At 44.1% G+C, this 16,336-nt stretch overlaps 1 protein-coding gene across 1 annotated transcript in view; it reads left to right on the top strand.

Annotated features, from left to right (window-relative positions):
• The window catches only part of dlgap2a (discs, large (Drosophila) homolog-associated protein 2a), a 205,584-nt gene that overhangs the window by 155,894 nt on the left and 33,354 nt on the right, over window positions 1-16,336 (top strand). The window contains 1 exon segment of the mRNA XM_070884350.1: window positions 13,149-13,507. Within this exon segment, the coding sequence (XP_070740451.1) occupies window positions 13,149-13,507 (359 nt within the window).

Below are 16,336 nucleotides of genomic sequence, written 5' to 3'. Positions count from 1 at the left end.
CTATTTATAAAAAGTATTGAAGATGGGGAGAAAAGCTGTTTGACTGGGCAGGGCAATTCGAGTTGGAAGGTCTTGTGATGAAACCTCCAGGAATATGTCCAACCAGATTTGGCAACCCTATTGTTCCCTTGACTGACCGACCGATAGACAGGCCGATCGACAGACACCTTAGATTAATGTCCCTTTCGAAAGATGGTACCAACAACAATGCAGTTACTCCCTTAGTACTGCACTGTGGTATTTCTTGAATGTATAACCTTCTGATTCAGAGACAAGAGTGATACCAACTGAGCCAAGCCGTTTAAGTGTCAGGGTTGGCTCAGTTGAAAAACTGGTTTACAATCACTGCCTCTACGTCCCTCTCATCGCATAGATTGTGTTAAGCTGAAAACAGTCCTACTTATTTCTGAAAATGGCAGCATTATCATTATTCTGGTTGATCAGGCATTCATTTACCAAACATGGGAACTATGCTTAAACATTTTTTCTGTCCCATATTTTTAAGTTTCCAGGCAATCCTCCACCATTAGCCATGCTCCTAATCCCTTCAGTAGTCTTTCTATCCTTTCTTCAATATGCACAGCTCTAGTTCCAGGTAGGCACCTTGCCATCCTCTGAACTTTTATCTTTGTGACACACATGGTAATCTGTTCCTTCTTAGCAGCTAATCCCCTGCAACTACTATTTCCCTGTCTCACGGTCTGCTCTCTGGTTTCACCCTATCTCTCCGATTTCTTGCCAATCTTTTTCTCTACACCCTGAGCTATGGTCATAGTGAGGGCCAAACTCTGATCCATGACAGTAGCTTCTTGAGCAATCTTTTGATTTCTCCCTTCAACTTTGGCCCATTCAATGTTGAAGGAAATAAAAATACAATGTAACTATTTGTCAAGCCCTGCCCCCTGTCAAGCTCTCCCCCCCACCCCACCCCACCCCCCCAACCTGGCTCGAATCATTCCCTCCACGTGGTGCCGAGAAGCAGGACCTGAAGCCTGAGACTCCTCTTTACCCCCCTCCCAACTCTCTTCACCCGCTCAGGCCCCAGCCCCAACTCTCTCCCCCCTGACTCTCTTCCCTCTCCGACCCCTCTCGGGGGGGGGGCCAAGAGCGGTGGCCAGGGGGCCGAGAGGATCAGCAAGCGGCTGAGATGGCATGGGCGGCAGAGAGTGGCGGTGGTGAACAGAGAAGCGGCGGGGGGCCAAGAGGGGTGTGGAAGAGAGAGAGACTGGAGGAGGCTGAGAGGCTGGGGGGAGTGTGAGAGAGAGGCTGGGAGGGGAGAGACATGGGGGGGGTGGTGGTGTGGGAGGTGGGATCGGAAGGGAGAGAGGGAACTCACGGAATACAGATCACGTTCTTCCAACCCCCTACAAGGACATCGTTAGAGTGGATGATATCCAGAAGTCACGACATTGTCACTATTCACTTCATACCCAGTAAACCTGTAAACAATAATCCATACACAATGCCTGCCCCATCTATGGTGGGGTGGGGGGAAGGATTCACATGCGCTGGGGTAAGGTGCTTCGGCTGGGGGAGGGATGTACTTGGATTGGGGTAAGGTGCTTCGGCTGGGGGAGGGATGTACTTGGACTGGGGTAAGGCACTTTGGCTGGGGGAGGGATGTACTTGGATTGGGGTAAGGCATTTTGGCTGGGGGAGGGATGCACTGGCACAGGGATAAGGTACTTTGGCTGGGGGAGGGATATACTTGGACTGGGGTAAGGCACTTTGGCTGGGGGAGGGATGCACTGGCACAGGGATAAGGTACTTTGGCTGGGGGAGGGATGTACTTGGACTGGGGTAAGGCACTCCGGCTGGCCCTTGCTGTCTTCTGGAGAGCTCTGTCCTCTGTTGCTTCAGGAAGTCAAAGTGGATCAAGTTACAATTTGCAAAGTCGGTGAAACCTTGGGGTGGGCGTTTCCAGTTACACATTCCTGTGAAATTTCAGGGTGTGACTTATCCTCCAAGGGGACCAATCAGAGACAAAGGATGGAGCATGGTGGCCATTTTTGCAGTACAAATAAACGCATCCATAAAAATATCAGGCTTTTCCTCTTCACTGACTGTGGGGCACTTACCAAAACTAGTACTAGTCATATATCCTTTAAAATGTCCTCACATTAACGCCCCTCAGTATCCTTTTCTCCAGGTTCATAATATTTCTAACCAGTGGATATTTATCATAAGTGTTCTCTTATTTCTTCAACCAGTCTTCATCAAATGCATCAAAAGCATTGTACTGTGTTGTCAACGTAAAAGATATATGTGGGAGACTCAGTGCAATAACAATTGAATAGCAGCAGAATTAGCAACTGCAGCCCTGACTCAGTTAAGAAAAAACACCAAACATGCAGGGCAGGATGAATGATCTGTTATTGTTTTGTTCCTATGAGGTATTCTGTTATTCTCTTAAATTATTCAGTGCCACTCCTCTGAAAGCTGAGTGAATGTGTCCAATGAGTAAGCATCAATACAGTTACCAAGGCCCATGTTTGATCTCAATGTTTACTGTGTTAGTTGATCCCAGGAAAGATGTCTTTGGACTTAGTACCCCTGGAGGACAATGTCAGCCATTATTGTCTCTCCCACTCACTATCCAGTGACTCCTGTTGACAGTGTACTTGAGTAGACATTAGATGTGGACAGATTTGAACTCGGCTGAAACCAATGTTGTCTTCTGCATTTGAATGCCCTCCAGCCACTCATTAGTTACTTCAATAGTAGCCATTTGGGTGAGGTACTTGAGGGTTTCATGACCACCCCCATGGATCCCAGGTCCTTCCAAGGAAAAGAACAGTAAAAGAAAGAAGGAAGAAGTGAAATATGGCAAAAAAAGAAAGTTAATCACATATGAAGGCAAAGTCTTACAAAACATCAGTAGGTGCTAATAAATGACAAGTAACATTTGCACCACACAAGTGCCAGGCAATGACCATCTCCAACAAGGGAGAGTCCAGCCACCTCGCCTTGATATTCAACAGGATTACCATTACTGAATCCCCCACCACCAACATCCTAGGGGTCACCTTTGACCAGAAACTTAGCTGGACCAGCCACATAAATACTGTGGCAACAAGAGCAGTCAGAGGCTGGGTATTCTGCAGCAAATATCTCACCTCCTGACTCCCCAAAGCCTACCCACCATCTATAATGCACAAGTCAGGAGTGTGATGGAATACTCTCCACTTGCCTGGATGAATGCTGCTCGAAAAACACTCAAAAAACTCGACAACTTCTACTCAATTGGCCGCTTAATTGGCACCCCATCCAGCACCTTACACCTTCACTCTGTCCACCACCGACGCACCATGGCTGCAGTGTGTACCACCTACAAGATGCACTGCAGCAATTCCCCAAGGCTTCTTTGACAGCACCTTCCAAATTACCTAGAAGGACAGGCGCATGGGTACACCATTACCTCCAAGTCACACACCGTCCTGACTTGGAAAAGTATCACCCTTCTTTCATCGTCACTAGGTCAAAATCCTGGAACTCCCTCCCTAACAGCACTGTGGGAATACCTTCACCACACAGACTGCAGTGGTTGAAGAAGGCGGCTCACCACCACCTTCTCATGGGCAATTAGGGATGGGCAATAAATGCTGGTCTTGCCAGTAGTGCCCACATCCCATGAACGAATAAAGGTATCACAATTTAATCTGTACTGCAACATAAATGAATAGAATACATGTATTTTACTTAGAAATGTCTGTTCATAGTAGGTGCACATATGGCCTGGGTGAATGAGTATCCAGAGGCTATGGGGAAAGGACAGGGGAGTGGGACGAGTTAAAGTGCTCTTGCAGAGAGCTAGCACGGGCTCGACAGGTCGAATGGCCTCCTGTGCGGTTACCATTCTAGGATTCTCTCATTCTAATTACAAAGCACATGGACAAATAAGGTTAAAGCTATATTTTGAGTAAACAAGTATTCATGTTGCAGGTTAGAATGATTAGTTAATTAGATCATGCCATTCCTGATCGAAAGGAACCAAATTCCCTGTTGTGGTCAGACACTACCTAACCTAATGTGGAGCATTAATGCAGAGGCCAAGGTAATAACACATGAGACATATCATTGTTACTAATGCTAGGTTAGTGGAGTTAGGGCCAGAGGCAGTAGAAGGAGATGCTCTCATCTGATGAGCAGTGTTTCTTGAGGTAAACGTGATAAGTCCTGCTCAATCAACCTTCAGATGCAAGATTGACCCCCAGGCTTTCTGAATGACAATAATTCCTTCATCAAGTGAGGAATGGGAGGCTGCTGAAGATAGGGAACTTATATGGAGTCATTTTTTGTCTTTAGACAGAAAATCGTAGGCTTGTGAATTGAACACATGCATGAAATGCTAAAGACAAAAGTACCCCACAGCTCATTCACATGCCTTGCTTTACTGATTTTGTTGCTCAAATTACGCCTCACAGAATTGTGAAGCCCTATTGCATGTTATAGGATAATGTATAATATAATAGATTAACAGCTTGATATAGGTAAAGGATATCATGTGATGGTTAGTATAAGAACTTAAAAACATAAGAAATAGAAGCAGGAGTAGGCTATTTGGCCTCTCGAGCCTGCTCCGCCATTCAATAAGATCATTGCTGATCTAATCATGGACTCAGCTCCACTTCCCTGCCCGAACCCCATAACTCTTTAGTCCCTTATCGCTTAAAAATCTGTCTATCTGCACCTTAAATATATTCAATGACCCAGCCTCCACTGAGAATTCCATAGATTTACAACCCTCTGAGAGAAGAAATTCCTCCTCATCTCAGTTTTAAATGGGCGGTCCCTTATTCTAAGACTTTGTCCTCTAGTTTTAGTTTCCTCTATGATTGGAAATATCCTCTTTGCATCCACCTTGTCGAGCCCCCTCATTATCTTATATGTTTCGATAAGATCATCTCTCATTCTTCTGAACTTCAATGAGTATAGGCACAAATTACTCAAACTATCTTCATAAGTCCACCCTCTCATCTCCAGAATCAACCTAGTGAACCTTCTCTGAACTACCTCCAATGCAAGTATATCCTTCCTTAAATACGGAGACCAAAACTGTACACAATACTCCAGGTATGGCCTCACCAATACCCTGTACAGTTATTGCAGGATTTCTCTGCTTTTATACTCTATCCCCCTTGCAATAAAGGTCAACATTCAATTTGCCTTCCTGATTATATGCTGTACCTCTATACTAACTTTTAGTGTTTCATGCACAAGGACCCCCAGGTCCCTTTGTACTGTAGTACTTTGTAATTTTTCTCCATTTAACTTATAATTTGCTTTTCTATTTTTTCTGTCAAAGTGGATAACCTTACATTTTCCCACATTATACTCCATCTGTCAAATGTTTGCCCACTCACTTAGCCTGTCTATATCCCTTTGCAGATTTTTTGTGTCCGCCTCACAATTTGCTTTCCCACCCATCTTTGTATCATCAGCAAACTTGGCTACATTACACTCGGTCCCTTCATCCAAGTCATTAATATAGATTGTAAATAGTTGAGACCCAGCACCGATCCCTGCAGCACCCACTAGTCACTGTTTGCCAACCGGGAAATGACCCATTTATCCCGACTCTCTGTTTTCTGTTAGTTAGCCAATCCTCTATCCATGCTAATATATTACCCCCAACCCCGTGAACTTTTATCTTGTGCAGTAACCTTTTATGTGGCACCTTATTGAATGCCTTCTGGAAATCCAAATACACCACATCCACTGGTTCCTCCTTATCCACCCTGCTCATTATATCCTCAAAGAAGAGCAGTAAATTTGTCAAACATGATTTCCCTTTCATAAAACCATGCTGACTCTGCTTGACTAAATTCTGCTTTTCCAAATGTCCTGCTACTGCTTCCTTAATAATGGACTCCCGCATTTTCCCAATGACAGATATTAGGCTAACTGGTCTATAGTTTCCTGCTTTCTGTCTGCCACCTTTTTAAAATAGGGGCATTACATTTGCAGTTTTCCAATCCGCTGGGACCTCCCCAGAATCCAAGGACTTTTGGTAGGTTGCAACCAATGCATTCACTATCTCTGCAGCCACACTTTTAGGACTCGAGGATGCAAGCCATAGGAATGAGGGCTACAGTAAAGGGGGAAGTGTAGAAATCACAAAAGTTCTTTAGCTGTGATTCGGTAGAACGTTTACAATATCTGGTGTGAAATAGGAAAAATAGCGTAACAATATTGAAGTCAGTGTTAATATCTGTACATTATGAAAATGTATTCTGTATGAGAGAGGCAAATGGCTTAGATTATGCCGTTACGATTCTGTAAGTCAAAGCTAAGCAAGCATGTGTCAGTTTAATGCAATTTAAGAAAAATCAAAAGATTTATGTAATAATTATGACTAGTTTGGAGACGTCTGGTTTAAATTGTTATTATTCTGGTCAGAGTCCAATGCAAATTTGTCTTATTTTCTACTGATAGAAATGAAATGTCTTCCACATTCCAGTGAGAATGAACTCTATAGGCTGGATTTTTGGCTGGTGTGCGCCTCTGTTTGCACCCCGGAGGGACAGTCCGTGGTGCTTCTAGGCATCCAGCTTTTAACCCCCAGCCGGCAAATTCGGCTCATGGTTTGTGGCGATGCAAAAACTTACTGCACCGCCCTCTAGTTTCACGGAGATCATGACATCAATCATCGTGCAATGCTCCGCTAGCGCCCTGGATGCAAAATTCGGCCCTAATGCCTCATTTAACGCCCGCCCCAGGAAACGTCAAAAAAACCAGGCATTCCCAGGGTGCAGCAGGTGGCATTGGTAGTGTATTTAAATGGAGGGATGGGGATCCTACATCGCAGGTCATATTGACTGCAACGGTTGTGCACATCTCGCTGTGTGAAACTCCGACTTGCAAACGACATTTTTATCTGCCATTGCAGTACCCTTACAAGGTGAGAAAATGTAATAAAATTTACCAGTTCACCAGCATATCATGCTCCATGCTATTGCCAGGCAGCGTCAAGCTAGAAGAAGGGTTCTTGGCTATGTCGGGCCATGAATGAAGAGAGGCCGAAGACCCACAGGTTTATAGACACCAACGCTCATACCTCCAGCTCTCTGATGAGCAGTGGGTGAGAAGGCTGTGCTTCCGAAAGGAAGTGCTGACAGAGATATGTCATCTCCGACAGGCAGACCGATGCCTGGATCGCTCTGGAGGCAACCTTCAATGCTCTCCTCAACAGGTATCCAAATTCATTGTGGGGTGCTGCATGTTGCAGAACTTGGCCATCATGAAGGGCAGGCATTGCCAGTGGGGATTGCATGCCCACCTCAGGAGGGAGGAGGATGACGAGGCCCCCATTGTATCATCACACCATCCACGGGGGAGGCAGCGTGGAGATCCTGCCAGACCAAGAGTTGCACCTTGCCAACTTGTAATGGACCAGCTCTCCTAAATGGAAGAGACTGAGGAATGGAGCTAATATTGGACACGCTATGTGACCCCATAAAGGCACATCCTCCGGTGAATGTTGGAATGATGCTCAAGACACCAATGGTAAATGATGAGTCGTAAATTTTACTGCAACAAAATCACAAAAACTCCCCCCCCCACCAAAAGAAAACCTTACAATATACAACGTTATGTTGCAGGACACTAAACAACAATAAAATTCCTTAAATCAACAAAGCTTTTTTAACGCCACGATTTTCGGCTCGGGCACAAAAACTTCCTTGTGTAATGCCTGATTTTGCACCCTCGATCATGGAACCTCATTTTTTGCCCAATTTTGCAGACGAGGATGCAAACCTTTTCCAGGAGATATCAGGACCGCCCCGCAGCCATTACCAAAATCTCAAAAGCTGAAAATCCAGCCCTATGTGTTACAACATTGGTGTAGTAGCATATGACACACAAGGATCACATGACAATAGCTTCTGAATTGATAGGTTCAGCGCAAGTCAGCTGATATTGCTCAGAAAGTGTTCCTTGAAAGTATAAATAGGATCACTTTCAGCAGTTCTCTGATTTTCCACACTGAGAACACACGGATTATTTAGTGCTTCACAGACCATGACGGTTATCCTATTTGTAAGTATTTAAATGTAAAACTTGCTTGCACTTTCTGTTGATGTTCATGAAACCAACAGATTAATTTATCTCTGGTGTCCAAACCTGTATAATTTGGATTGATCTAATACACATCACTCTCTGCACCCTGGCATTCAGTGACATCAGGAAACCAGTAACATCAACATGCAAGTAGACAAACAGAACCTTTCATAAGAACATAAGAACATAAGAAATAGGAGCAGGAGTACGGCCCCTCGAGTCTGCTCCACTATTCAATAAGATCATGGCTGATCTGATCATGGACTCAGCTCCACTTCCCTGCCCGCTCCCCATAACCCCTTATTCCCTTATCGTTTAAGAAACTGTCTATGACTGTCTTAAATTTATTCAATGTCCCAGCTTCCACAGCTCTCCGAGGCAGCAAATTCCACAGATTTACAACTCTCTGAGAGAAGAAATTTCTCCTCATCTCTGTTTTAAATGGGCAGCCCCTTATTCTCAGATCATGCCCTCTAGTTCTAGTCTCCCCCATCAGTGGAAACATCCTCTCTGCAGTCACCTTGTCAAGCACCCTCATAATCTTATACGTTTCGATAAGATCACCTCTCATTCTTCTGAATGCCAATGAGTAGAGGCCCAATCTACTTAACCTTTCCTCATAAGGCAACCCCCTCATCCCCAGAATCAACCTAGTGAACCTTCTCTGAACTACCTCCAAAGCAAGTATATCCTTTCATAAATATGGAAACCAAAACTGCACGCAGTATTCCAGGTATGGTCTCACCAATACCCTGTATAGCTGTAGCAAGATTTCCCTGCTTTTATACTCCATCCCCTTGTTCCGCCCACTATAACATTCTTGACTGCACACAATCTCTGATATAACATAACACAAATTGAATCCTTTAGGCTTTCTTACAAGATAGCTAGGAGAGCAGTTGGCAATAGGTGTAACTAACAGAAAAATAACACTAGCAAAGGAATTCCAAAAATGTAGATCATAAATATTTTAAAACATGACTTGCCCAAGTATTGGCTTAGAAATACCAGCCTCCCCGGGTCCGTACTGAGTGTGTGCAGACCCGGGAAGGCATTGCAAAAGCCGGTTTTCAGCGCATAATGCGCATGCGCTGAAAACTGGCTTTTCCGATCTGTCAAGCTCCAGCTTGAGAGCTCCTCCATATCTCAGCAGCCAGGACATTCGCAAGGGCAAGATTGTAGGATTTACCCATATCTTGCCCAGCCAATGTCCTGAAAACTCTTGCGCCTGATAAAAGCAGGTGCACTGCCTACTTTTACAGGCGTAAGAGTTTTAAAACATACAAAACATAATAAAATAAAATTTTAAATGCACGTTTTATTGTTTAAAAACCCTGCCCATTGTGATAAGTTTATTTTAAACGATAATTTTTAAAACTTTTTTAAAAATCGAAAAAATACTTTTTTTTCTGAGACGTTTATTAACTTTAATTTCAATTAATTTTAATTATGTAAGGTGTGTTTTTTATTTTTTATTATGGTGTTTAGTGTTTTTGTTTTTTCTCATTAATAGCAAAGAGAACTCGTAGATGCGGAGCTCTCATTGCTATTAATGAGAATGCTGTGGAATACTGTACCTGATTGGTTGTGCAGTCGCATGTGACTGCACCATCTGCGTCCGGACCTCGAGGATGAGAGCACGCTTCACAGTGCGGGAAGAGAAGGCCTCCCCACCAGAATCCCAAGCGACTCTGGGACTACCAGGTAAATTCCTAAAAATTCTCCAGTCGGAGGCGTTCGTTTGAAAGAAGCCTCCTAGCAGAATTTCAGGGCTGACTCTGAAAAGTAGATTGCCAGAGCTAATGAAAATTCATGTTATTTTTAAAACAAGATCTGTTGTCATTGCAAAGGAGTATTCTATACCTACTATAGGACAGCAGCTGGTCTCATTTCTACTTATTGTTAGCTACTTCTAAATCTAAATCATTTATGATTCTCCCACAAACAGATAAACCTCATCGGGTGCTTTGTAATGTGTGTCCTTAGAGTGATGCACTGTATATTTGGCTCCCAGCAAATGTATGTGTGTGAATACTGTTAACAGTCACATTCTGCATAAGTGGAACTAAACTACAGAACCAGTGGGAACCTGTTCAACCTTCGCTGTCTCCAGGCCAGATCCAAGACCACCCCAACTTCTGTCGTCGAGCTACAGTATGCGCACATACAGAGGCTGAACTCCAGGATATAGTCAACGTATTTACTGAGGCGAGGAAAGAATGGTCCTTACACTAAACATCGGTAAGACAAAGGTCCTCCGCCAGCCTGTCCTCGCCACATAGCACTGACCCCCAGTCATCAAGATCCATGGTGCAGCCCTGGACAAAGTGGACCATTTCCCATATCTTGGGAGCCTCTTATCAACAAGAGCAGACATTGATGCAAGATTCAACACCGCCTCCAGTGCGCCAGTGCAGCCTTCGGCCACCTGAGGAAAAGAATGTTCGAAGACCAGTCCCTCAAGTCTGCCACCAAGCTCATGATCTACAGGGCTGTAGTAATAGCTGCCCTCCTGTATGGCTCAGAGTCATGGACCATGTACAATAGACACCTCAAGTCACTGGAGAAATACCACCAACGATGTCTCCACAAGATCCTACAAATCCCCTTGGAGGATAGACGCACCAACGTTAGCGTCCTCGACCAGGCCAACATCCCCAGCATTGAAGCACTGACCACACTTGATCAGTTCCGCTGGGCAGGCCACATTGTCCGCATGCCAGACACAAGACTCCCAAAGCAAGCGCTCTACTCGGAGCTCCTTTACGGCAAACGAGCCAAAGGTGGGCAGAGGAAACATTACAAGAACACCCTCAAAGCCTCCCTGATAAAGTGCAACATCCCCACTGACACCTGGGAGTCCCTGGCCAAAGACTGTCCTAAGTGGAGGAAGTGCATCCGGGAGAGCACTGAGCACCTCGAGTCTCATTGCCGAGAGCATGCAGAAATCAAGTACAGGCAGTGGAAAGAGCGTGTGGCAAACCTGTCCCACCCACCCCTTCCCTCAACGACTATCTGTCCTACCTCTGACAAGGACTGTGGCCTCTCGTATTGGGACTGTTCAGCCACCTAAGGACTCATTTTAAGAGTGGAAGCAAGTCTTCCTCGATTCCGAGGGACTGCCTATGATGATGATGCATGATTATCATACATCTATGTGATTGGTGTATTCTTTTTTAAACTTTGTACAAATTACAGCAAAATACGATTAAGATCAAAAATGCACATACTAATATGCCAGTGTGAAATGCTTTTGAGTATTTATCCCTGAATTTGTAATTTCTATCAGAAAAATATTCTTCATTTAAGAGGAATCGGCTGGATGACAATTCTTAAATATTCTGTGTCTTACATTCTTGAGTTGTTTTTATTCAATGTAGCAATCATCAGTTCTGGAGTGCTTTCCTTAATGTTTGATGCCTGTTCTGTTGGCATTGATCCATATTCCATTGTTCTGTAGACACCTGTTTTATAGACAATGACCCATATTCCGCTGTGCTGTTTTATTTTTGATAGTCAGAAAATGTAAGCATTCTAATTACTGATATGTGTGAGATTGACAGAGTGTGGGGTTTGGAATGTGGAACCTGATCAATTCCTGCCCTGATGGAGCATCTCACTTTGTGCAAAGTACATTGTTAGTTCCCTGGTAATTACACCGCACTCTGAATGAACTTGGAAAGCAGGAACTCCCAGTGTAGGGGAATCCCTGCCCCAGGCGCCATACCTGACATCACTGGACTGGTAAAGTGGCAGGGAGGGGGGAGGGGCGAAGGGTTCCATTCTTTACAAGCCCAACTGGGAACTCCAAGAATCAACGGGGCCTGCAGAACTTTGGGGCCTAAATTACTAATTTTACGTGTAAGTTTAATGTGTTTTTTTGGATTCTGCAATTTTCTTTAAATGTTTTTAATGTTATCAATGTCGCTTTTAGTTGTATATATGCTGACCTGGGAAGGAAAGGAAATTGGTAGCTGAAAAAGTTGCTTGAGCGTTCTGACTGAAAGAAAGTTTCAGTAATTTGATTGGGTGGTCTTGTGTTGCTTGTTCATTGTTAATTGGTGACTTGTCTCATGAATGGAGTGTTTGATTGTGTCATATTTAGTCCATTGGATATTTGAGCCAATCAGTAAGTTAACTTAACAGACAGATGATTTGAGTCAATCACTCTTCAGGTGTGATGCCCTACAGACATGTACCCTACAGAAGAATTTATAACAGATGCAACACCTCAGAACATTGAAAATTAATTGATTAGGAAATTGTTTTCTTAAGATGATCTATATAAAATCTTTGCCCCTGAGATGCGATGGCACCGCACCCATTTTTCAGCTGCAAAACAGGTGCCTAAACATCCAATATGGTGGGCAGGACTCATTATGCCCTGGAAATGCACCTCCTGCCATATTGGTAAATGCATAAAAAGAGGCAGCTAGAGCCTGTGTCTGAAGCAGGCGTTAGGCCTTGAGCAGATGCAAATAGGGATCCTAACTACTGCTTGAAGACCCCTTTGCAAAATTGAGCTGCCCTGAACATGAACTACATGCAGCCTAACCAGTGATTCTTAAAAGGGCCGCTGGTGTCTACCACCAAAAAGGTAAGGTTTTAAAAAGAATATCTGAATGGGAAGCCAGGGGAAGCAGTCCACTGCTGGCTGCTGCTTTGTCCCCTCTCCAGTTCGCCTTCGTCCCCTCTCCCAATCACCCCTCCCCGATCAACCCCTCCCTCATGATTACCTTTTCCCTCCCAATTGCTGCCCCCCTCGCTGCTGATGGCCTCCCATCTGATTGTTTGCCCCCCTTCTCCCAGGGCCGACCTGAAATGGAAATCCTCGTCGCCAGCGAGATCCCTGGAATCAGCAAACCAGGCATCTGCAGCTCACCGGTCCATGTAAATCAGGTCTGAGGCTCAATACCATATGTGTGTCGGGCCTTCCTGTTCCGGCACAGGGATCGGCGTGAATCAATTTCTAGGTCTATGTGTCACGTGTTCTGTGGCGTGCCTTCACTGTCCTTATATTCACCGTGTGTTTTTTCTTTGCGATTTACAGCAAATATAATAACCTTCCTTACTCTTCTTCTCAACAGTAACTTGCACTAATTATAAAAAGACCCCGCCACCTGTCCCCCCACGAACCACATCCAAGCCGTTGATTTCAGTGACAGCCCAGAGCAGTACAGAATCAACTCAGGATGCATATCACGAGAACCGGGCTCAGAGGAGTTGCCCATGGCCCCAAGAAGGCAGGATCATTTATAACTCGACGGAAAGCCTGGACAGTACAAAGGCAGTCAACATTGCACTGGAATCAGCTGCTGCCCAGCATCATGCTATCAATAACAGCAAAAGCTGTATGGTGTTAACCAGAGACAAGGCCATCTTAACCCTTGATGTGGCAAAGGCAGAACAGTATCTAAAGAATCGGCGGTCCTCCATTGGAATTCAGGTAACCTGTCATTAACATCTCCTATCTGTGACAAATTGGACGTACAGCTACTGTAAATAGCATTGGTTGAGTCCCACAGATTAGTTGTTATTCAGATGCACACTGAGCGTGTGCTGTAATCTGCATCATAGCAAAACCAATGGCAAAATTACACAGCATCAAGAAAAAGAAAACTCAGCGTATTAGCTGAGGGAAAGAAGGTTAGTCTAAAATCACATGTCAAACAGAATCTATCATCAAATAAAATAAGAAAGCGATCTTCAGTCCGTGGATTTTTTAATTTTTCAACCAGTAATTACTTGTAGTTAATTAGTGTATTTAACTTCTTTTTAAACCACTCCCCCTCTTTCGCTATCATTAGTTTTGTTTTCATCCCACTTATTAATTCATCCAAATCATGTGCTGTTCCCCACTGAGAAGGTTTTCCCAACTCTGTAATGCCACTCGAGTCAGTAGCATGTAAGCACAAGGTGCCTACTACCTACACTGACTCTCCTTCACAATTATCGCCTTCCTCCTGGTGAGGCAGTGTCTGGCTTGCACATGCTCCATCCCATTGACAGGATCGTCAAGAGTTGCAACGTGGGGAGTCCTAGAATCCCCCGGCTTTCTAGCACAGCACTCGAAAACGCCAGCAGAGATTTTGCCAGGCCTGTGCCCAGGTGCAGTGGGTGCAGCAAATATCGAAGAATTGGGCGGGTCAGTGCACACCTTTGAAGAGGAGCCTGACTGACTTTCCTCCATTTAAATGAATGGGTGCAGATCCTCTGCCAGCACAGTGGGCCAATGTATCACTTTAAATCATGTCAGCATGATACAGAATCTATGATAGCATGATCATAGTCATTCAGTAATATTAGTAAAAAAAACAGGCTATCACCGTTGCCAACAACTTGGATAATTCTTGTCATGACATGGTTACTTGTCATGACGTGGTTTTGTTTCTATTCTATTGTGCTATTATTAAATCATGGTTTTAAATAGTACATTGGTGACCTGACGCGTAAATCTTCAAAAGGGCTAGGACATGGTCTGAGGCCTGCAATTCTTGCTGAGTTTTTAGGAGAAGGCTACTAAGTAGCAGCTCTACGGGGAGAGAAGGAAATTGGAAGGTGAGTCGCCCTGGGCTGATTTTGTGTACCTCTTAATGCCTGGTCACAGAGCAGGTTTGGCAAGAAGCCAGGGAGCAGGTCAGGAGCCTGCTCGCTGACCACCAATTGCTAAAGCATTGAATGCACAGCCAATAATATCAGGGCTTCTCACTTCCTCTGTTTGACAGTACACCCTTTGAGTTGGGATTGTTAGCAGACGTGACTTAATCATTTATCGATGCTAAAACGCCAAAACATGTTAAGAGGTTAGATTTCTTTTTTCAAATGATTGATTGTCAGATTCTTGAGCTTTCAGGAAAGAGCAAACAGAAGTATAGGAATATTTATTTAGTTCTAGTTTGAAATGAATTACCACGACTAGAGGCACATTAGGTTACTGTACTATCCATCATCTTCCTGCTTAGAAACCTATCTTGTCACATTCAAAGTCTGAAGTGGCGATGGAGTGTGTTCTGACTTGAAAGCACATTTGAGATGGGAACAATGTGATAATGACGTGAGAATATGTGATCTCAAAGTGAAGAGATAGTGCATTAAATCCAAGCAAATTATGCCACATGGGTTTTCCATAAAAAACTCAGCATTTTCTGAACTTATTGAAAATAGATAAAGAGGAGGTGTCAAAGATAAAGATGTTGGACTGAATATTAGTTAATTTCAGTGGAATGAAAGTGGGCCGAGGCCAAATTAATTGTTTGGATAAAACGGCATTATGAACATCAACCAATGGAAGTAATTTAAAGACCAGATGGATATGGTACAAGTTAAATATAGCAACTAGGTTGCGTCAAAAGTTGGCGATCCATGGATAACTTGAGAAGTTAAAGCAGCGATGAGTTTAAGAAGGAGGAGTAAGAAATAATACAGAAAAAATCAATGAGGCATATACAAAATAGAGAAAGAAAGTAAAAAGAATTAAGAAGACTAAGATGGTAAATGAAAGAAGATTGGCAATCTACATAAAGGGAACTAGCCTAAGCCCTTTGTAAGTTCAAGGACTGAAGGGGTCATCTAGTGTTTGAGAGTGTAGGGATGACAGAGATGTTTAATAAGTATTTTGTCTAAGCATTTACAGAAAAAGATGAAAGTGGCATTGTAAGACTACCTGAAGGGGATGTAGAAGAGCCACTATTGGAGATAAATATTCAAAGGGGTAATGTGTTAAACAGGTTATTGAGACTTAAAGTAGAAATGTCACCAGGTCCAGATAGCATGAATTTCAGAATACTGTAGGGGAGGGGATAACAGAGGCACTGATCATTATTCTCCAATAATCTTCGGAAGCAGGAACTCCCACTTTAGCGCTCCAAGAGAGAAGTGGAGCACTAAATCAAGCACTACCACTTCCCTTACAGCACTAAAGGGGACTCGGGGGGCGGGGGGGGGGGGTATCGGCAGAGCGCTGCACAATGTTCCGTACAGCGCTGTCAGTTGTACAGGCTCCTTCCCTCCCTTAGATGGAAGGGCCAATGCTGTGTTGATTGAATCCTAAGGCTGTATCTGTGTCTCTTGGGCGACGGCACCTATGATACGCACATAACTGCCCCAAGCACTCTAAGAGAGTGGAGGACTGAGCAATCGCGGGGTCCAAAAAAAGCAAAATGCAACATACAATGTTGACGCCCGACGATGCTGCAGGGGACAGAAGTAACGTTTACATCTGGGGCGATGACAGGGCGTTAAGTTTTAGCGCCAGCGCACACCTGCCAAGAAAGTT

This window comes from Pristiophorus japonicus, chromosome 7 (assembly GCF_044704955.1).
Source record: "Pristiophorus japonicus isolate sPriJap1 chromosome 7, sPriJap1.hap1, whole genome shotgun sequence".
In the NCBI taxonomy this organism is placed as follows: domain Eukaryota; kingdom Metazoa; phylum Chordata; class Chondrichthyes; family Pristiophoridae; genus Pristiophorus; species Pristiophorus japonicus.
Note: the sequence above shows the minus strand (reverse complement) of the source record. Positions and strands in the feature narration are given on the sequence as shown.